We start from the raw sequence: 22,025 nt of genomic DNA, 5'->3' as shown, positions 1-22,025 counted from the left end.
TGTGTATACATCAATGTATATCCTTAGTCCAATATAAACTTCTGCGCACATTCTGGTTTTTGTGGTTTCATGGGGACCAGTCAGTAGGACCAGTGTTTAGTGGCAATCACTCCTTGTGATACACACACTTGTCAGGTCTCTTGTCATTGTGGGGTCCACGCTAACTAAAAATTAATGTAGACATTGGAACACTTCATTGACTCTTTTCTGTCTAGAAGTCTAAACGTATACATTCTACATCATGTGTCATTGAACTTTAGATGAGTTTGCTTTCTCCAAGTCATACTAGCTCTTGGCTACAGCTGAATTCAGTCATGCCACACTTCATTTTTACTGCTTCCTCGACTGTGACGGTTAGAGCTGTCTCATAGCAGGCAACATAGATATGACAGAAATCACAGCCAACTTGAACCCATCAAAAGTAACTTGGATTTAGCCTCAGATACAGGAAACATGTAAACATTGCCACCACATGCATGTCTCACATGTGTTAATGTTGTTTCCACTGAAGTAATGGTACTGCTGACCATCTATTCAATAATAATGTTAACTCATTCTTCAGGACAAACCATTGGATGCCACTGAGTCTTCTGAGGCTGACCTCTTCAGAACAACAGAGCAGACTCCTCCGAGATCATCCAGCTTCAAGACACAGGTACTAGTCTGTCTCTTTTACTGTCACTTAACTTTTACTTTAACACTTCACTAAATAATGCATTATGCATAACTCACTTTAAACTTTTATTGTAGCTTTTATTATTAAATGCTCTTCCTCTACAATCTGGCTAATGTCAAGTCATCTTCATTTATACAGACCTTTTAGAAATGTAGATTGTTTCAAAGCAGCTTACAGAGATTTTTTTTTTTTTTTTGGCTTTATAGGGCCAAAAAAATATAGGCAGTTGCAGTCTTTGCCATATATTTAAACCATTTCTATGCCAATTTTCTTTTCTTTTTTTCAAAAATATTAAGATTAAGTGAGGATTTCCAATGTTTCTGAAATACCATTTGATGTACATAGGTATACATTTATGAATGCGTGTTGTCATTCATATCATGTCTTTGATGTTCTATAGTGCTTACATAATCCAGAACCCTTACCTTCAATGAACAAAGTTGGAATGAATCCTTCCCTGGTGGACTACACAGATTCTGATGAATCTCAGAGTCCAAGCCCAAATCATGACCAGTTTAATTCAAGCTGCCAGGTAATTTTTTTTTTTTTTTTTTTTTTTTTTTTTTTTTGCCATTTGCATGTATTTTTACAGGAATGGGTACTGAAATATAGTATCAATAAGCTCAAACACTATTGGTTCTGCTTTCAGTACCTATTTCTCCCTTGTCCTTGGGTTTAAATGGTAATTGTGTATTTTTTCAATACTCTAGACATGGTGTCCGACTTTTGAGTTTGAACTAAGCCTCACCCACCAGGACGGAGATTCTGTTCCAAGGCTGAGGAGGACCAAAAGCATACAGGTAAGCAACTCACAATGTAGAAGATGGATGTACATACTTAACATACTTGGCGTCTTGTACGTAACACAAAAGTAATATTTAATCCATGCACTGACTTTGACTTCACTTTTTCTTTTCTGAAGATGAAAAGAAATGTTGAGTTTGATTCAAATGAGCTTTTTGACAGCTCAGCCAGCAGTGGAGAGGAATATATTCCTAAGAGTAGTGAGGATTCATCTGAAGATACAGACACAAGCGAAGTCATTGAACCAGTCAATCAGAAAGAAAGCATGCTTAGATTTCCAATCCAAGGGAAGTACGCTGACATCCGAGAACTGAACGATGTGTCTTCGACGCAAATCCTTAGCAGAGGACGCTCACCTTCAAGAAGAGAGGGCAACTCTGGTATGACACGTAAAAGGCGATGTTCAAGCAGTTCAAGACGTGCATCCTACCCTACAACACAAGCAAGTAGTGGTCACTCAACAAAATGGAGTGGAGGGGGAGACCCTGAATCTGTAATACAGAATACAACACCTGATCTGGAGAAAGATCTTCCTGACAATGCCTCTTCCCTCCATACAGAAGAAGTAGCTGATGGTTCGCTTTCCATACCTGCTGTCTGTAAAAAGGAGAACGGGGCAAGAATGTACAACAAAAAGCAATACTGTTTGTACTGTAGGGTGGGATTCGTGAAAATGGCAAGGCATTTGGAGCGCGCTCATAAAGATAAACCAGAGGTTGCACAGGCTCTGTCCTTTCCAAAAGGCTCCAAACAAAGACGAATGCATATGGAACATTTGAGAAACAGGGGCAACTTTGCACACAATGTGGATGTATTAAATGCTGGTGTTGGAAATCTTGTTCCTCGCAAGCAACCAAGGAAGGATTGTCAAGCACAGAATTTCCTGCATTGTGTACATTGTCATGGTTTCTTCACAAAGAAAATTCTTTGGCGGCACATGATGAAATGCAAGTTCAAGCCGAATGTTCCACAAAAACCTGGCAAAACCCGTGTCCAGGCCCTCTGCGCATTTGCAGCACCTCCACCACCTGGTGTCAAGGTGGAATTTTGGAAGCTGCTAAACAACATGGTTCAAGATGAAGTTTATTCTGTACTGAAATCGGATGCCTGTATCATGGAGTATGGTGAGCATTTGTTTAACAGGCTTGGATATGATGTTGGTAAGCATGAATACATCCGACAGAAAATGAGAGAGCTAGGAAGGCTTCTGATATGCTCAAGGAAAACCACTTCCTTGAAGACCATTAAAGATCACATCAAACCTGCCAATTTTATGCAAGTTGTGGAATCAGTGAAACACTTAGCAGGCTTTGACAGTAAAACCCATGCATACAAGTGCCCAAGTCTAGCTCTCAAAACTGGACATAACTTGACAAAGATTTCAATGCTGCTTGAAAGCCGTGCAAATGTTCAGAATGACTACAGTGCTGCAAAAGATGCTCGTACATTCCGCAGAGTGTATGAAACCAGATGGAATGAAATGATATCAGCTGCATCACTGAGAACACTTCAGGAGTCTAAGTGGAATACTCCTCTGTTGCTTCCATTCACAAAAGATGTCCAGACTCTCCATTCGTATTTGGATGTGCAACAACAAGATCTTCACGGTAAACTGTCTATAGAGGCATCCCCCCACACGTGGGCAAAACTGGCAAAGGTCATTTTGGCACAAGTCATTTTGTTTAATCGACGAAGAGCTGGGGAGGTGTCAAAAATGACCCTTTCTTCATATGTATGTCAAAATCCATCAGACCCACATGAAGATGTGAATGAAGCCCTCTCAGATCTAGAGAAGAAACTCTGTCAGCATTTCAGCAGGATTGAGATAAGAGGAAAAAGGGGAAGAAAAGTTCCTGTGCTTTTGACCCCAATGATGAAGCAAGGGTTGGATCTGCTCGTCGGCTCACGGGAGGTTTGTGAGGTTCCTCAGGAGAACATTTACCTTTTTGCAAGACCAAACGCTTTGACCTGTTACCGTGGGTCTGATTGCCTTCGACACTTTGCCAAGGTCTGTGGTGCAAAAAGTCCGGAAAGTCTCACTTCTACGAAACTTCGAAAACAAACTGGAACACTGTCTCAAGTTCTCAACCTCAGTAATACAGAGCTGGATCAGTTAGCAAATTTTCTTGGGCATGATATTAGAGTGCACCGGCAGTTCTACAGACTTCCTGAAGGTACCCTCCAACTTGCAAAAATTAGCAAAGTCCTCATGGCTCTGGATCAGGGACGCCTGGCAGAATTCAAGGGCAAGACACTGGATGACATCAACATTGATCCTGAAGGTACGTTGCCGGGAGTTGCAAGTCACAAATCTTTGGTTTGAACTGGCCCATTTCTGCTCAAGAAGGTTTGTTTATGCTCACCATGCACAGCGGTACTGCTACACCTCTTCGATGATCATATTTACTGAACCCCCATGCATTAATTATGTGTAGGGCTGCAGCTAAAATAATTTTTAGTAATCGAGTATTCTATAGATTATTACATTGATTTGTCGAGTAATCATATAAGAGACACTTTTGCTTGGCGGCAACACAAACTCACGGCCCAACCAGGTGGATAAAACAATAACAATAAACGTACATTTATACAAAAAAGTTTGAAATCTTTGAAAGCCCTACTTATTTAATTTTTCTTCACAGATTTTAACATGAACACGTAATGTCTCATACATGTTAGTCTTTGGCGTAATTGGGGGCGTCAGGATCGAATGAATTACATGTACTTTCACTAACAGTCATTCTTTTCCCTCTCCCCCAAACCCTCCACAGAAAATGTGCTCTTGGACAGCGAACATGAGTCAGAGTCAGGTACGTATTTTACATATGATCCTAAATCTGACCATGTTCAAGGGTAACTACAAATGTCGATTTACTTAATGGATGTCCCAAACCAGGCTTTTTTTCTCTTAAATATTAAATGCTAATGTGTCCAATCTGAGTCCAACCTGATACTTTTACCTAAATATTGATTAAATATTTGAAACAATAAAATAACAGCTATACTCGGACGCACTTGATCCAAATAGCACATAGCACAACCTTGGCTGAGGCGGAAGAGACTAATAAGTGGGTCCATGGTGGATCTCGGTTCTCTCTCGGCTGCTGGATCTGAAGAGGCGAAGTATTCTGTTACGAAGCTGGAGACGAGATGAGATCCATGTGCAGCTTTATTTAGAATCATCAAACAGGCAGGGGTCAGGAAACAGCAAAACAGGGATATCAGAGAGTGAGCGCAGAGAGTCGTCAGGTAACAGGCAGAAGATCAGGGCAGGCAGCAGACAGGCAGAAGTCAGGAAACAAACCAGGATCAAAACCAGAGAAATCAAAAACAGGATATACGCTCAGAAATTACAAGCCGTGGCAATGCAATACTTCGCACTGGGTGAGTGTAAGAGTGTGGCTTAAATAGAGAGTCTGATGAGGTGCAGGTGTGTGTGTAATCAGTCACCGGGATGAGGCATTATGGGAAATGGAGTTCTGGAGAAGTGATCAGTTCTGATGTGGAGTGCCCTCTGGTGATTCTCTGGGGCACTCCAACTGGTAATCGTGACAGTAACAACTACACAAGCCTTGCATCACAAGCCTAAAAAGAGGGATGCAGGTTAACTTTTTAGATATCTCAAAATTATTTACATTGTGATCAATATGCCCTTTGTCTGTTTAATGTCAAACTTTGTTACTGTAAAGATTGCTAAAAACTGAAATGTTTATCTTTCACATTCTTTGTTTGTTATAACCAACCTGTACAGGTCGTCAGCCGTTCAAGAGAAGGGTGTGGGAGAAAGAGGAGATCCATGCGGTCGAGAAGCACATGATGTCCTTCATCACTTCATGCCGTGTACCAGGAAAAAGTGACTGTGATAAGTGCCTTAACCTGGAGAAAGCAGCACTTAAAAACAGAAATTGGCTGGCCATTAAGTTCTATATTAAGAATAGAATCACAGCTCTCAAGAACAAAGTTTAAAACAGTGTCATGGCTATGTCACGTTTAAGTTTAAATGTGTTGCTCATTAAAGAATGAGGAATGTTGGAATTACAAAGGAATGTTGGAATTAGATTGGTGGTATTCAGCACTAAGAAATGTTAAGAACAGAAAAGAAAAAAAAGCCTTTAAGCATTTAATGCCGTTAAGATGGCACAATGTTCCAGGAGCTGAAATAAAAATTTTACAGTCAGTCTATTGTTGGGATTTGTATCGTGTAAAATGCTGAACTTAATCAAAGTCTTTTTAGGCAAGTCATACCACTTGCCCCGGGCAGCTATTTCGGATTTTACAAGACCAGGCTCTATCTAAATGAATGGGCACAGAGTCAGAACTGCACTTTCATTGGTCCCCAGGACATAAAAACTGCATGTATAGAAACAGCAGTAAAATATACTTTGCCCCAAAATAAGGTTTAAAACGCCTTTTTCCCCACAGGTTATACTTTACTGCGCATGCAAGGGTTCTCTCGCTCTCTGACGTTCATGTGTTACTGCATGCTCGCTAGCCGCTACTTCTGAAAGACTTGGGATGTCTGATATTTACGATATTTACACAACTAACACATCAAATTTGCCGCTATCGCAAACCTCAAGTACGCATGCGTCGGTGGAACCAGACATTTAGGTTTAAATGTTTCCCGGCTTGACTGTTAAAAGGAGATGATTGGCTGTCCAGCGGGAGGGGCGGGGCATGTGCATACAACCGCCATCTTTGGTGTTACGGGTTTTCCCTATACCGTTGTATTAAGGATTGAGGAAGTACCATGTCTCTTTATAAATAGTCTCTGCCTTAACCCCTTAACGCCCACTGTTGCAAATATGCTACAAACCGTTTGACTCAGTCAACCAGCTGAGATAACGTCTGCATTCCCCCAATGCACTTGTTTCAAAGTGACGGACTTATTTCCTGTTTACACAGGAGGATTACTCCGGTCAGGAACATTTGCAACATACCAAATTGACCATTATGCCCGCTGTTGCAGATTTGCAACATACCAAATTGACCATTATGCCCGTTGTTGCAGATTTGCAACATACCAAAATTTCGATTTATTTGTTGTGCAAATGTGAAATTGATAATCTCAACATTATTTACCATCTACTTAAAGGCAAAAACACACATAAAACATTTTTTTATATACAGCTATATAAATTCAGACGTTAAGGGGTTAATTGTGAACTTTGCGCTTGTTTGTGATTAGCAATGGTTCAATATGAAGCCTTGAAACACGGACAACCACCTGATTAAAGGGACTTATTTTACTTCTGTTGCAGTTAGAAAACTATACAACAGCATGTTGACTAATAATATAATAATATTCTACTGGCCAACCTTTTTAACCTTACCAGTATATAATATAATTAGGTTGTACAATTACATAACACCAATTTTGCAAGAAATTTTGCTCCAGTAAATATTTTGGCACATGACAGTTGTAATTGGCTCTCAAAGTAAGTTTAACCTGAATGTGTGTCAAGTGGTACCCAGAAGACTGAAAAACCTGATGGTGTGTATATGTGGACCCCATTAATGACTAAATACCTGATAAGTCCCCAGGAAGCGGCTCCTAGTCAGGTCACGGAACTCTACTTGGTCTGATTCATCATTTAATGTGACATCTGTGTTTATGACTACTCCAGTATGCTTCCTGAACTTTTTTACTGCTGCACAACCTTCAGAAAGGGTGGTTCCCAGAATGCATGATCCTGTCAGGTGGCCACACAATGCCTCAAAGACAAGGCTGTGTGTGTGTGTTCTGTTTCACCTTACAGTTCGTTCAAGTGCTGCCAGCATAATCTTCTGTTTCATCTCCGAATATCTGAGTAAAGTAAGATTTAATACGTTTCTAACTTGATTTAGCCACATATTTTGTCAAATACTGACACTGGTCCCCACTACAGCTTTTAACACTGTACTGGTTTGGTTAGTTGGAGTTCATTTTGGTTTACATCATGACAAATATATTTTAACCACCTCCCCATGTAATGTTGTTTCAGATAATTATTTCATATTGTATTAAGAGACTGTATGTGTGTGTGTGTGTGTGTGTGTGTGTGTGTGTGTGTGTGTGTATGTGTGTTCTGTTTCACCTTACAGTTCGTTCAAGTGCTGCCAGCATAATCTTCTGTTTCATCTCCGAATATCTGAGTAAAGTAAGATTTAATACGTTTCTAACTTGATTTAGCCACATATTTTGTCAAATACTGACACTGGTCCCCACTACAGCTTTTAACACTGTACTGGTTTGGTTAGTTGGAGTTCATTTTGGTTTACATCACGACAAATATATTTTAACCACCTCCCCATGTAATGCTGTTTCAGATAATTATTTCATATTGTATTAAGAGACTGTATGTGTGTGTGTGTGTGTGTGTGTGTGTTCTGTTTCACCTTACAGTTCGTTCAAGTGCTGCCAGTATAATCTCCGGTTTTATCTCCGAATATCTGAGTAAAGTAAGATTTAATACGTTTCTAACTTGATTTAGCCACATATTTTGTCAAATACTGACACTGGTCCCCACTACAGCTTTTAACACTGTACTGGTTTGGTAACTTATTGTCGAGCTCTGCTGTATAATTATTTTTGATAAAACTCTACAAACTTTGTTCTTTTCCACAACTCACTGTAGCAAATCTGTATTTTTGTTTCTGTAATGTTTCTTTTAGACAAAATGAATAGAACAACTTTACCTGTCTCCAGCTCCACCTTAAGAAGGAGGACCCATGTAGACGTAGATAAACGACTTAGACAAATTAGGGGTGACTGCACGAATTTGACTGACTTTCAAACAACAACGGATAGGGAATGTGTATATATCGATAGCGTGTTTTTTGAAGACAGTACAGACAATCCAACTGAAACTGGACTAGTCTTTAGTGAGGAGGAAGGTGGCATGGAGGTAGATGAAGATATACAGGAGGGTTTCGTGGTTGGCAGCTTTGATGGGCCTATTCAGACATCTGATTCAGAACATTCAGATAATGAACCGTCTGAGACATTTTCACTCTCTGACAGCATTTCCAACTGGGCCATACACTTTGGAATTTCTTTGGTTGCTTTGACAGCACTGTTGTGCATTCTTCGCATTTGCCATCCTGATCTTCCAAAGGATGCTAGAACCCTCCTTAGGACTAAGACAAAGTACTCTATCATAGAAAGAGCTGGGGGACAGTACCACTATTTTGGTATTCTGACATCACTTAGAAGTACGCTGTCTAAATACATACACACACTTGCAGACAATTTATGTTTGAAGTTACAATTTATGTTTGACTTCCTTTGTTCAAGAGCTCTAGTCTGCAACTGTGGCCCATTCTTGGACTACTACTGAGTGTTCCTATGAAAGAACCAGTAGTGATAGGTTTATTCTGTGGATCAAAGAAACCAAGCTCAGCAGCAGAGTTTCTTGAAGATTTTGTAACTGAGTTACAACAGCTTGAAAAAGGCTTTGACATAGAGGGTAAGACATTGAAGCTTGAGCTGGACACAGTCATTTGTGACACACCAGCCAGGTCCTTTGTTAAAAACACAAAGAACCATAATGGTTACCATGGTTGTGACAAATGTTCTCAGCCTGGTAAATACATTAACAGACGCATGACATTCCCATGTACAGACTATGCTCTAAGGACAGATGATACATTTGAAAGAATTGTTGATGAGGTTCATCATCATGAGGGGCCACATCCATTTTATGGCAGTAGTGTTGGCATGGTTTCACAATTCCCTCTCGATTATATGCATTTGGTTTGTTTGGGTGTGGTAAAGCGTTTGTTGAAAATTTGGCTCCGGGGTCCTCTGAATTTCAGAATACCTGCAAACATAATTGAAATAATGTCCGCTAAACTGGTAGAAATGCGTCCCTATATTCCTGTGGAGTTTGCTCGAAAGCCCAGATCACTGAGGGAATTAGATCGCTGGAAGGCCACTGAATTGAGGCAGTTTCTGCTGTACACAGGACCTGTAGTATTAAGTACCTTTCTGGACCGAAATATGTACAACAATTTCATGCTACTCTTCTCTGGTATTGCTATTTTAGTCAGTCCTAGACTATCCTACCACACACAGTATGCTCGCACCTTGCTTAGATCTTTTGTTTTACACTTTGGGGAAATATATGGCAAAGATCAACTTGTGTATAATGTACATGCTTTGGTCCATCTAGCAGATGAAGTACAACAACATGGTTGTCTTGACTCATTTTCTGCATTTCCCTATGAAAGTTACCTACACAAACTAAAAAGGCTTGTCAGAAAACCAGACTTTCCTCTTGCCCAAATTATTCGTCGATTGTCTGAGATGAGAATTACTGACACTCCTTTAAATGGTGCCTCTCTTAAAAAACAGCACTTTGTTGGGCCACTTGTAGATGGATTGTCAGTGAAAGCACAGTATGGTGAGATGGCCTGTGACAAGTGGACTGTTAAAGTTTCAACCGGGAATAATGTCTTTGTCATCGGAAAAGAGATTTGCATGATACATAACATTGTGGAATGCAGTGATGGAGTCTACGTAGTGTACAAAGAATTTTCAGAGAAGTCTTTGTTCTTCACTTACCCATTCAATTCTGACTATCTGAATGTCCATACTATGTCAGAAACATTGGATATATTCAAGTGTGTTAAAGCTTCAGAGCTTGTCCAAAAATGTGTCGTTTTACCTCATAGGGATGGTTTTGTGGCCATACCCTTATTTCATACATTTTAGGAATATCTCCACAGGTAAAAGGTTTAGTTCACCCAAGAATTACTAATATTTTAAGATCATTTACTCACTCTCATTTTTAATTATTGGGTGAACTAAAACTAAAGTTCTTGTGTTCTGATATTAGCTGTAAGAATTTTGATGACGGGTGTTTATATAGAATTAGGACCAGATACATTGACATTGACATTACCATGCATCATCACAAACACTGCAGTCTGAAGCTGGATAATAATTAACTGTAAGTACTTTACTGTAAGTTGCTTGTTCAATGTGTTCTAAGTCATGTTTGTTTATATAGCGTTATATACAATACAATATATATTGTTTCAAAGCAACTTCACAGTAAGTTGACAGTTCATTGTTGATTCAATTGAGTTCAATGAGGCCACGTTTACACTGCAGGTCTTGATGCCCAATTCTGATTTTTTGAACATATCTTATTTTTTATTTTTTTTGGACCAGCTCTTTTTTATTTAAAAGTGACCCATATGCAATTACACCATGCACTGTGTGAAATAACCAAGAAGGTAGATGTACTGACCTGTTCTTGAAATGGGAAGTTAAATTTCTCTGGTGCTGTTTGTTACTTCTCGTTTTAGGATGTTTCACTTAATTGAGTTCCTGCTAAACAAAACCGTAGCAGTGGTGCCACAAAATTGGTACAGTGATGGAGTTACCTACTGGCCAAACTACAAAAATGATGAGAGAGTGAACAGAGCAGTGAAAAATTCTGAGGAACCTGGACCTGACTGGAGAAAATATGATGCCAGAGTTATTAAATCCTGTGGTATTTTCATTTTAAATAACCTAAATGGCTGTTGTAAGCAAATATCAAAGTATTTTGGCAATATGTTATATGGGAAGAACCCTTTTAATTACATTGTCTCATTGTTCTGTTGTCTATAGTTCTGTTCTTTTTTTACTCTATTAATTTGAAGGTCTACTTAAGTTTAACATGTAGACTATTTAATTTTTAGGTACCTACTTTGTGGCACGACAAGTTTTGAAGAAAGCTCTAAAGTGCAACACATCAGATCTACAGTCTGAAGAGGAAGAGGAGGAGATTCGGCCAAAAAGAAGGCCAAAGCCGTTGTTAGTATAAGTTATCCTTTATATTTTACATTATCTTTTTGGCCTCTATATATTCTCAAAAACATAATTTAGTGTTATGATATGATGAACCCGACAACCACCACACGTAAAGTCAGCTGAAATAGAGTTAAATGGACAGTATGTTTTCTGGTTTCTCAGAGAAACCATTCTCAACCAATTTCACTGATTTACAACTTAAGTTCTTAGGCCAGTGAAAATGTTTATGACAGATGTTTTTGTCCAAAGCAACTTACATTGCATTTGAAGGTATCCATTTACATTTACATCAGTTCTTGCTTTCCCTGCGAATCAAACCCATGACCTTAGCATTGCAAGCGCCAACACTCTACTGTTTGAGCATCAGGAAGGCTTTAAATTTTTTATTATTATTAATAATTAATAAGATGTTTACTGCTTGTTTTTTTTCCACCCTAATTTATAGTCATTTCTTCGGAGACTCTGATGAGAGCGAGGAGGAAGATGCTCATAAAAAGAGAGGCAAACTTTTAACACAACCATCAGCTCCTGTTATCGCACCACCATGCTTGTTGCATAAACAGAACGTTCGATATTTTTGGGTTGAAACGGTAGGCTGGACGACTTCCGGTTACGTTGACGTTACTCCTGTCAGACAGAGCGAGAGAGTGATAGCTTAGTTAGACAGCAATTATGAGTTTCTCAAAAGTAAAAGAAAAACTAATTAAATTACAGCGTCAATCCAGACGAACGTCTTTACACTGTTGTGTGCCGATGTGTGGAAATTCGTCGAAATACAATGGAACGATTAGTTTTCATCGCTTCCCTGTGGATCGTGAGGTAAGATCAAAGTGGCTAGTCAAGATCCGCAGGGATAGCTTCACTCCAACTGAATGCACAAATGTCTGCAGTTGTCATTTCCTTTTTGAGGATTTTGTTACGACGATTGGGGGGGGGGGGGGTGGAGTGGGTGCGACTGAAGAAAGGCAGTGTCCCTTGTTTGTTTGCGTGGAATGAGTTCAGCGTACTGGCACCTCGGCTTAATGTCTGGCAACGTCGGCCAAGGCCTCCTTCCCCTGACCTACCGATGGAGTCTGACAACGAGGTGGTCACAGAGAAGGAAGTTGTACATCGTGATCACGCCTACTGTGTCACACCCACTACTGCACTTGTCACACATCAGCTGGCAGATGAAAACGAAGCCCTGAGGAGAAAGGTAGAGGAGCTGCAACAAGAAGTCCAATCATTGCAACTGCTGTCTCGATTTGGCCTCCAACACCTCCAAGGATCTGATGAGGATATTCGTTTTTACACAAGGTTGGTCCATGCTATTATGCAATTGTATGTAGTAGCTAACTCTGGGTTGCAGTGGGGATTATAGTACTGAAAATCTATACTAAATTTAAAGTACAATTGCTCCCTTTTAATGTACTCGAGTAAAAATAACATTTTCTTTTTGAGAAACCGAAGTAAAATTTTAAAAAGTATGTTGTTCCGTGTCAGTCATCATTTCGTATTACTATGAACACAAAGTTTTAAAGTGATTATAATTTCATTGCAGATTTGCATCATACAAGCATTTCCAGGCCTTTTGGCAATTGGTGGAGCTGCAACAACTAAAATGGTATGGATCACCAGTGTCCATGCTGCCTCCAAAGAACCTAGCCTTCTGAGACCATCAGTAAGTTATGTTTTTAGTTTTAACATTTGTTACAGTTTACTTGACAAATCTTGAATGTCAAAGGCTCCAGTATTAATCAAGGGTGTTTTCAGATGATTTGTTAGGGCGACATACATTAATACTACAAGTTATTTCTACTGTGTTATGTGTTTTTGTTTTTTTTTACAGAAACTAGCACCAATAGATGAGTTGCTGCTTTTCTTGATGCACATTTCTGTGGGCCTGCATTTGAGGGACCTAGCCAAACGCTTCAACATCCATACCACCACAGCAAGCAGAATAATTACATCGTGGACACATTTCCTCTATTATCTACTGGGTTCCATCCGCCTGTGGATACCACCTGAGGAAATAAAGGCTCATCTACCACCTGAGTTTGCTTTGTTCCCAGACACACAAGTGGTGCTTGACTGCACAGAAATATTTTGCCAAACTCCCTCTTCTCTTCTTTTGCACAGCGAAGTCTACTCCCCGTACAAGTCACACACCACTTTCAAGGCCATGATTGGCATTGCACCTCATGGTGCCATCACTTTTGTGTCACCTCTGTATGCAGGTTCCATGAGTGACCGGGAAATTTTTAAGCAGTCAGGAATAGCCAAACTCCTCACACCAGAGATGGCCATCATGGTCGACAAAGGCTTTCTTGTGGACAATCTCTTTCCTGGAAAGGTTTACCGACCAGGTTTACCAACAGATGACCAAAGAGGATGTCCAGCAGACACAGTCTATTGCCCGTGTGAGAGTGCATGTTGAGAGGTGCATCAGGCGAGTAAAAGAGAACAAACTGTTTGATAAATTAATTCCTCTGTCAGTGTGTGGGAGCATTGACCAGTTGTTCACCGTCGCTTGTCTCTTGGTGAATTACCAGAATGGTCCGCTGGTTAAGGCATGGGCAACACAGAAATGAATGGTCTAGAATTTTTATCAATCAGTTTACAATCAGTTCCAATTACTTTGTTCAAGCTTTATTGTTCAAAAGAACAATAAAACTTGAACAACGTAATTGGAAGTGATTGTAAACTGATTTCCCGGTAAAAAATTTTCCCTGTTTACAAATCTATACAAAACTTGAACTGGTACTGTATGTTTACAAACATCCAAAAATGTAGAATCTATACATATCTTTGTAAATGCACTTACACGCTCTCTCTCTCTCTCTCACACACACACACACGCACACACTTACTCATTTGTTATTGCTGTTAAATTCATTCAATTTTGATGGTCATGTATTTTTACCCAATATGTAATATAATTGTTAATTTCTATTCATTTTTGTTTTGTTGGATATAGTAATAGATGATTGAAATAAATAACATCTTAAAACTCCAATATTTCTCTTTGTAACATTTTGTTCAGATTTGATTCTAATCATAACGTTACATTATTGAGAAACTTTTTTTTCTGTACAAAAAATGCTCAATTTTGACTATTTTTAAAAACATTTAGATGTGAATCCAACTTATGAAAATATATCATTCAGGTAGTCAAATAATATAATGGAGTCATATAGCTGTAACGCTTCAGGCAGCGACCTCAAAGTTTAATATTCCAACAGGCCAACATTCGAAACAGTGTGCATGAACACAAACAATGACCCGCCAGTGAACAGAAAAACCGGGGGGAGCTTAAATACACAGAGATAATGACAAAGACAACAGGTGATGATGATGAGTGAAACACAGGTGAAGGCGGTGATGACGATGATGATGATGATGAACAGGTGATGTTAATGATGACGGAGGATCCTGGGAAGTGTAGTATAGATGAAGACAGACAGTGAATGTGACAATAGATTAATTACAATTGATAATTGATTTTTTTAAACTATTTTCCAAAAAATGGGCATAAATGTTACATTAAACTATTTAAAATTATCCATGTTATCCCCATGAATAAAAACCATAGCAAATTAACAAACAGTAAAAGTACCTGAGTACCTGAACTGATTTAATTTAATAAATACATACAAAAATAGAACTGATTTACTGTAAATTATTCTAAGAGTAACAGTAAATAGTAACAGTATCTATTTCAAACATGTTTCAGGCATGTAAAAATAAAAAAAGAAGTGATCCCCCTTCTCCCTAATGATTTGTGCGACCTCTGCATCTTTGTAAATTCTTTGGATGACCATGTCATCCTCTGCAAAGACCACAAAGTCACACCACTCCATTCCGCTTATTAGAAGCTGCCCTTGGACCTGCCAGTAGTAGCTGTGCTGCCGTTTTAATTTCATTGTGTTGCCATCCAACTTCAAGTATTTGCAATCAACATAGCTCTTGCAATTTGGACATTTAATCTCAACCAGGCCATAGGGAGGGTTTTCGGTTGGGTCAAATACAACCCCGTCAGGAGAAGACCCTAACCAGGGGGCATCAGGGTGGATGATAAACCCACAGGGCCAATAGTTTGAGTTTCTTGACCCTGCAGTACTCCTCAATGGCAACAGGTTCAAGTACCAGGCCCCTCTTCATGGCAGCAGTTTGAACAGTGCCCTTCCAAATCCTCTGAGCGAGCTGCTGTGCTGTACTCTCACCTCGAACATGGCACAATTCTCAGAAGTGTGAGGATGTTATCCGTGGTCGACGAACCTGATGCCACTCTGCAGACAAGCTCTGGTCCCGCGTGGAAGCCTCCACCAGTCTGGCCATTTCAATACTTGTCTGCAGGGAGACAAGATGAAGTTGTTGTTGTTCACTGCAAACAAAGGTTGTAGGCTCCAACTTGTAATCAGCCAATGGCAGAAGTGGAGGTGGAGGTGCATCTGAGTGCAACTGGATGGTCCTGGTGGGTGCTGCTGGGTGCTGAGAGTAGTGATGGGAAGTCCGGTTCTTTTCCGCGAACCGGTTCTTTCGGACAGTTCGTTTTAATGAACCGGTTCAAAAAACCGGTTCACCAGTTCTTTTACGTCATCACGTAATGACGTCAATTCTATCATCCCGGCGGATAAAACTACTTCAAATTACAGGAATTTTTTATCATAACTTCAGTTAAATAATAGTACACATCGTCATGATCATCTTGGATAAGTTTCTTACATTTACATTTTGAAAACGAACCTGCTGCAGCCAAGACGATGTGCTAACGCGGATGTTTTACTTGTTTTAAATATATAAAATGCATAAATGGTCTTCATCATTTTATTTGTTATTAAATAAACTTACATTTCGCCGATTCGCCCTCTCATTTAAGTCCTGGGTTCACCCGTACTACTGCGTGCTCGTATATCAGCACGGGATCAGCCGGCCGAAAGAAAGTTCTGTTCAGAGACGGTGCTATCACGCATGCGCAGTATCTCCAGCTCATCGGTTCTCCGTATCGAACGTGTCCGAAAGAAACAGTTCTTGGTTCTGTACTAGTGATTCAAGAACTGCAACAACCAGTTCTCGACTCGAGAACCATAGCATAGGCGTGTGTGCTGAGCTGAAACCTGAATATACAGTCAAAACTAAAAAATCGATGCATGTCTGTCTCCAATAGCCTTCTGTAGCCTATACGTAACAGTATACATCATGTTTATAATGTGTTAACATAACTTCGTTATGTTAACACATTATAAACATTTACTAAGCAGCACCATTAAAACCTTGGCAAGAGTTTACATCAAAGATTTATATTGTTACTAGAAATTAAATGAGCTGTTCCTGAAAATATTATATTGGTATAATAATAAATGTTTAGTTTGACAGTTTTAGAATCCAATCATTGTTTCCAATCGTTAAAATAATACATTGATAATACAGTAATTATGTGATAAACATGTTTCCAAAATGTTTTATTTTGTTACACTTACTGATGTTCAACTAAAGACATGGAAACGTACATTTCGTCCCTCAGAAAAAAATGCACGCATGCACAGCTCATCAACTCATCAGTTCTCAGTATGTCGAACGTGTCCGAAAGAAACAGTTCTCGGTTCTGTACTAGTTATCCGAGAACCGCTGTATGTATGTTCGGTAGCACACGCATGCGCAGTATCAGCTGCTCGTGCTCATCACTTCTCTCAGCACAACATATGTCTCCGTTCAGTGAAGTTTTTGAGTTACTGAATAAAATGTACTAATGGATATTGGTTTATTTCGATTCGGAGGGACTGTCAGGCATGTCTGAAAGTGAGTAACTTTAGTAACTTGTGGTTTAGCGCTGACGCAAAACGCGAACTGTTTCGGACGATTCAGTCCGATTTAGTGTACTGGTTCGACCGGTTCACTAAAAAGAACCGGTTCAAAAGAACGATTCGTTCACGAACCGGCCATCACTAGCTGAGAGGCGATGGCACTTCCTTCCTGCACTTCCTCTAGTGCTGACTGGACTAGCAGAACATCAGAACTTATGGCCATGGTGGTGATAAATGGTGCCAAGGTCACAGGGAAATCACTATACACCTCAGCCATTTTGAGCATGTTCACATCTGGCAGTTCTCCCCTCGGTGCTTTGTAAAGTGTGCTCCTGTGTACAAGGTAACATACTGTGTTTCAGATGTGCTTATTATCATATTTAAATCATGATTTATCTAAATTATAGAAATATGATATTACCTCACACCATTTCCAACCGTCTTTTGCTTGGGTTTGGCTGCCAAGACGACCATGTCTCTGACCCGACCTGGCTTCACACCCTGTTGATAGTAATAGTCTTTAATGAAAGCAAGCTTTGCACACATAACAATTCAGCTGACTGACTACACTATGAAACAGTGTGGGAAATTTTGCTCTAAGACCTACCATAGACCTTGGCTTGTGCCAGCGTTGCTCTGTTTCAGTGCAACTAAGGACAGGGGGTACAGCAGTGATCTGAAGCTGCGAGTAGTGTGCTGTCTGATAGAGCAGTGCAACATTGTGATTGCACAGTGCCTTACCAGCCACACATGAACACACAGCCTCACACAGTTGCACCGGGAATGAGTGCTCAAGGGTAATCTTAAAAAAAGAAGACAATTTTAAAAAATATTCATATTACAGATAACCATTGCCATCTTATATATACTGCCCTACAAAGGCAAAGTGCAGTAACTACGCAAACAAAGAAATTGAGAAAAGGGCCTTTAAAGTTTTTATACCAGCCAAACATGTTATGGTTAGATTATGTGGTAGTCAGTGTTGGGTAAGTTACTCTAAAAAAGTAATTAATTACTAGTTACTAATTACCTCTTCAAGAGTGTAATTAGATTACTGGACTAATTACTCTCTCTAAAAAAGTATTTAATTACTTTCAAAATCCCATATCAATCTCAACCAGCTGAATAATACAAGGATAGACATGAATCTGTTTTAATTCTTTCAAATAAATACTATAAAATTGTATGAATTATCCTTAAACTGACCAAGGTGGCGAAGGTTACATCATAAAAACATACTTTTTAGCATCAGACAATATATTTTGATGTTAAACCCACTATTGTTTTATGTCTGATCTCATGAAATTTCACACTTTTTTCATACATATTTTACAATAATTCATACGAATTTGTACGAGTGCGATTTAGACACCTCATAAAATGCATACGAATCGCTGTGAGATCAGATTGATCTATACAGTATTTACCTCAATTACATCAGAAGTAACTGTAATTAAATTACAGATAAATGATGAGTAATCCCTTACTTTACATTTGCAAGGGAAAAGTAATTAAATTACAGTAACTAATTACTTAGTAATTAGTTACACCCAACACTGGTGGTAGTGCATCTTCGAAACGAGACATAATTTAACCCAGATATTTTTTCACAAGACAGAACACATGTCATTAAGCCCATTTCAAGTCTTAAGTCATTTTTGACCAAAATGTGTAGTTACTGCGCTTTGCCTTTGTAGGGCAGTATAGTACAGGCATAGGAAATGGAACAAAATCAACATTTCAGATGTTAAGTTATAGCCTACCATGTTAAAGCTGCAATACCTAAGATTTAGATGCCGCTAGAGGGCGCTACATTCAAAACAACAACAATGGCTTTGCTTGATGACGACGTGGAGAAACGCGGAATGATGGGAACTGTTGTTTTCAACTCCACCGTGGATAAATCAGTCAGACGGGAATCGAAAATTAGTTGTCATGGTCATGGATGAGGTAAAGTTCGATTTCTATAAACGTTGCGTTTAATGACATGCTTGTTTTTCATTAAACTGAAATAACCGCGCAAGAAAAGTCAGGTTTAAAAGTAAATTAGTTATCACAGATGTTACTGTACGAGTCACTGGACGAAGCTATGGTGGAGAGGGTTTGAAGGGGCAGGTCTCTTGCAAGGATTTGACGTGGCTGGTCCTCCTTGGTAACTTTATAAAAATAAAAAATCAATTTAATGTACATTTGACACATCTATTCATGTCGTGTAAGTATTCAACCACAGCTACAGTTTCACAAAATTAACGTTAAGGGGGTCGCACACCGGACGAGAAGCTGCAGCGCCGCGTGGCACCACATAATTATTCGAACACATTATTATCTATAAGTGTACACATACCGGCGGCGCCATTCGGCGTCTGTCCGAGGCGCCCAGTAACGGCTCAATCAGGACCGTGTTCAAAATCCTGCTGCGCCACAGAGCACCATTTACACACTTTTATATAAAATTTTAATTATTTTTGTCTCAAACCGTTGCTAATGGATCCTGACTTTGCCCTATGCTGCAATATGCATTTAGTTTTGCCATGATTTACAGAAATTAGCTGCTTGAATGACAATTGCTGATGTTATTATTAGATTTTTCAGGTAAGATAGATTTGTGAACGGATGATCTGAGGTAAAGTTTTCAGAATGCAGACTCAGCAACGATTGTATTTAATTGTACAGTACAATCATAACATAGAACAGACATAGAACAGACATTATCTTCATTTTCTGTCATTAAACATAACAATATTCCTGTCCATACACTGATGAGAAATTGCGCGTCCGATGCTGTGGAGTTGTCCTAAACGTGAGGCGGCGCTTCTCGTCCGGTGTGCGACCCCCTTTACAGCCAACAGTTCACATTCCGAGAATAAATAATAATTCATTACATTTATATAGCGCTTTTTTTTCTGGAAACTCAAAGCGCTTCACATAGAGGGGGGGGGGGATCTCCTCAACCACCACCAGTGTGCAGCATCCACCTGGATGATGCGACGGCAGCCATATTGCGCCAGAACGCTCACCACACACCAGCTTACTGGTGGAGAGGAGACAGTGATGAAGCCAATTGGTGTATATGGGGATGATTAGGAGGCCATGATGGACAGAAGCCACTGGGCAAATTTGGCCAGGATGCCGGGGTTACACCCCTACTCTTACGAAAGACATCCTGGGATTTTTTATGACCACAGAGAGTCAGGACCTCGGTTTAACATCTCATCCGAAGGACGGTGCGCTTTTGACAGCATAGTGTCCCCATCACTTTACTGGGGTGTTAGGACCCACACAGACCACAGGGTGAGCACCCCCTGCTGGCCTCACTAACACCTCTTCCAACAGCAACCTGGTATTCTCAGAAGGTCTCCCATCCAGGTACTAACCAGGCTCAGCCCTGCTTAGCTTTAGTGGGCAACCAGTCTTGGGCTACAGGGTGATATGGCTGCTGGTGTAAATGAAAAGAACAATTGTGCTCCATTCCATAACAAATGCGCGAAACAAGCTGTCGTTTGTTAGACGCGAAACAAGCTGTCGTTTGATAGATGCTAACGCACAACTACCGCATTTGTCCAGGACTACACGTAGTACGAGCGGAAACCGAGGTAAGCGGATATGACGCGATTGACTCGCGACTCCCAGCTCACCCCTGCTCACACGTCCCGTTTCCTTGGTTAAAATCTCAATTTTCTCGCGATTTAAATATTGTTTGAAACATATGGAATATTGTGAGTTATCATCTTTACTAAATGTATAACACTGGCCTTGTGATTTTGGGATATTTTAATGCAAAAATCTTAGGTATTGCACCTTTAACCATTTGTCATTTGTTAACTAATAGTATAATATTAGTTAACAAATGAACAAAGTTGGTCGTTTTTATAAACATTAAAATATGTTTGTATTAGATATGCGAGATGTTAGTAGGATATTACAAGTCAAAAAACGTTACATGAAAACTGAACAGAAAGATAACTGAAACTTCAACAAACTTACAACTTAACTTACCATACAAACTTAACTTAAACTTAAAATAAACAACAGCCGTCACAAGCAGTTCCTGGAGTTTTCATGGGGGCTAGGTTAGACATCTAAGAGCTACTTTCTGACTATGTTATTGATACAGAACCTATCCTAGCGACACAAAATCCCCAGGACATGGTTGGAGCAGAACTGGCTGGAACAACTGAACTATCTTAGATCCTACTCTGAGGTCGTGAGGTTTCTCATTCTTCCTCAGTGACCTATGGCAGGTAGCGCGGACGCTCACTCTCCCTGTCTCTGGCTCTTTCTTTGACACTGAGTAAGAATAATATCATGTTATGATCAAAACAATTAAAACAAGATAATATTCATCAGGCTCATTTAATATTTAACATTACCGGTTAGCAAGATAGCTCATAGGCTAGGCTATTAGACTAAAACAAAGCATAGTAAATTAACTTACCTTCGTAATTGTCGATGTAGCTGGAAATATACATTTTAAACCCCTTCTCCCGCTTGCCCTTTGGGGCTGATGTTGAGGATTGTATAATCCTATGTACATCGTTAATGGTAGTTCTTGGCAGGTCCTGCAAGCATCGTGTGTAAAAAGCCATCTTCCTCGTTGACTAACTAAAGTTAACGTTAGCGTTCTCGCTCTGACAAGCAGCTGCTCGCTAGGCTTGCCGCGATAGACGGTGTTGACGGTGTTACCGGTTTTAAGCCCCATCACCGGTGACATCACTTTCCCACCGTGACACCGCGATGTCTTGACTTTTTTTTTTTAAAGTATTCGTTTTTTGCTAAAATATTTATTTGAATTAATTAAAAATAATAATTTTCAATTATTTAGTTCTGAAGAGAGCATTATAATTAAAAATGAACTGCGCAACGCGTGCTGTCACGTCACAGATCAGCAAGCATCAGGATTCCATTTAGCACGTGTGGAGACGAGAACGAGTCAAATTACAGAAAAGCAAGATAAAGGCGGAAGATTTGGTGTCAAAAC

General features: G+C 39.7%; 1 protein-coding gene, 1 long non-coding RNA gene and 3 pseudogenes across 2 annotated transcripts; 4 read left to right on the top strand and 1 right to left on the bottom strand.

Moving 5' to 3' along the window:
* The first annotated feature begins 565 nt into the window (after positions 1-565).
* On the top strand, positions 566-1,402 carry LOC148997194 (uncharacterized). Its single transcript, XR_016147071.1, has 3 exons — positions 566-655; positions 1,077-1,208; positions 1,387-1,402. It is a non-coding gene; the product is annotated as an uncharacterized LOC148997194 (long non-coding RNA).
* A 10-nt stretch (positions 1,403-1,412) lies between these two features.
* On the top strand, positions 1,413-3,803 carry LOC148997193 (uncharacterized). Its single transcript, XM_089119563.1, has 2 exons — positions 1,413-1,476; positions 1,599-3,803. The coding sequence occupies exon 2, from the start codon at positions 1,599-1,601 to the stop codon at positions 3,801-3,803; it is 2,205 nt and encodes a 734-aa protein (XP_088975689.1). The 5' UTR covers positions 1,413-1,476.
* Positions 3,804-8,361: 4,558 nt separating this feature from the next.
* On the top strand, positions 8,362-11,277 carry LOC148997192 (uncharacterized; annotated as a pseudogene).
* A 1,053-nt stretch (positions 11,278-12,330) lies between these two features.
* On the top strand, positions 12,331-13,680 carry LOC148997191 (uncharacterized; annotated as a pseudogene).
* A 1,276-nt stretch (positions 13,681-14,956) lies between these two features.
* LOC148997190 (uncharacterized) lies at positions 14,957-21,581 on the bottom strand (annotated as a pseudogene).
* Positions 21,582-22,025: the final 444 nt, after the last annotated feature.

Source organism: Pimephales promelas, chromosome 2 (genome assembly GCF_988280905.1).
Source record: "Pimephales promelas chromosome 2, fPimPro1.hap1.1, whole genome shotgun sequence".
In the NCBI taxonomy this organism is placed as follows: Eukaryota; Metazoa; Chordata; class Actinopteri; order Cypriniformes; family Leuciscidae; genus Pimephales; species Pimephales promelas.
The sequence above is the reverse complement of the archived record's forward strand: the minus strand, read 5'-3'. Positions and strand labels throughout refer to the sequence as shown.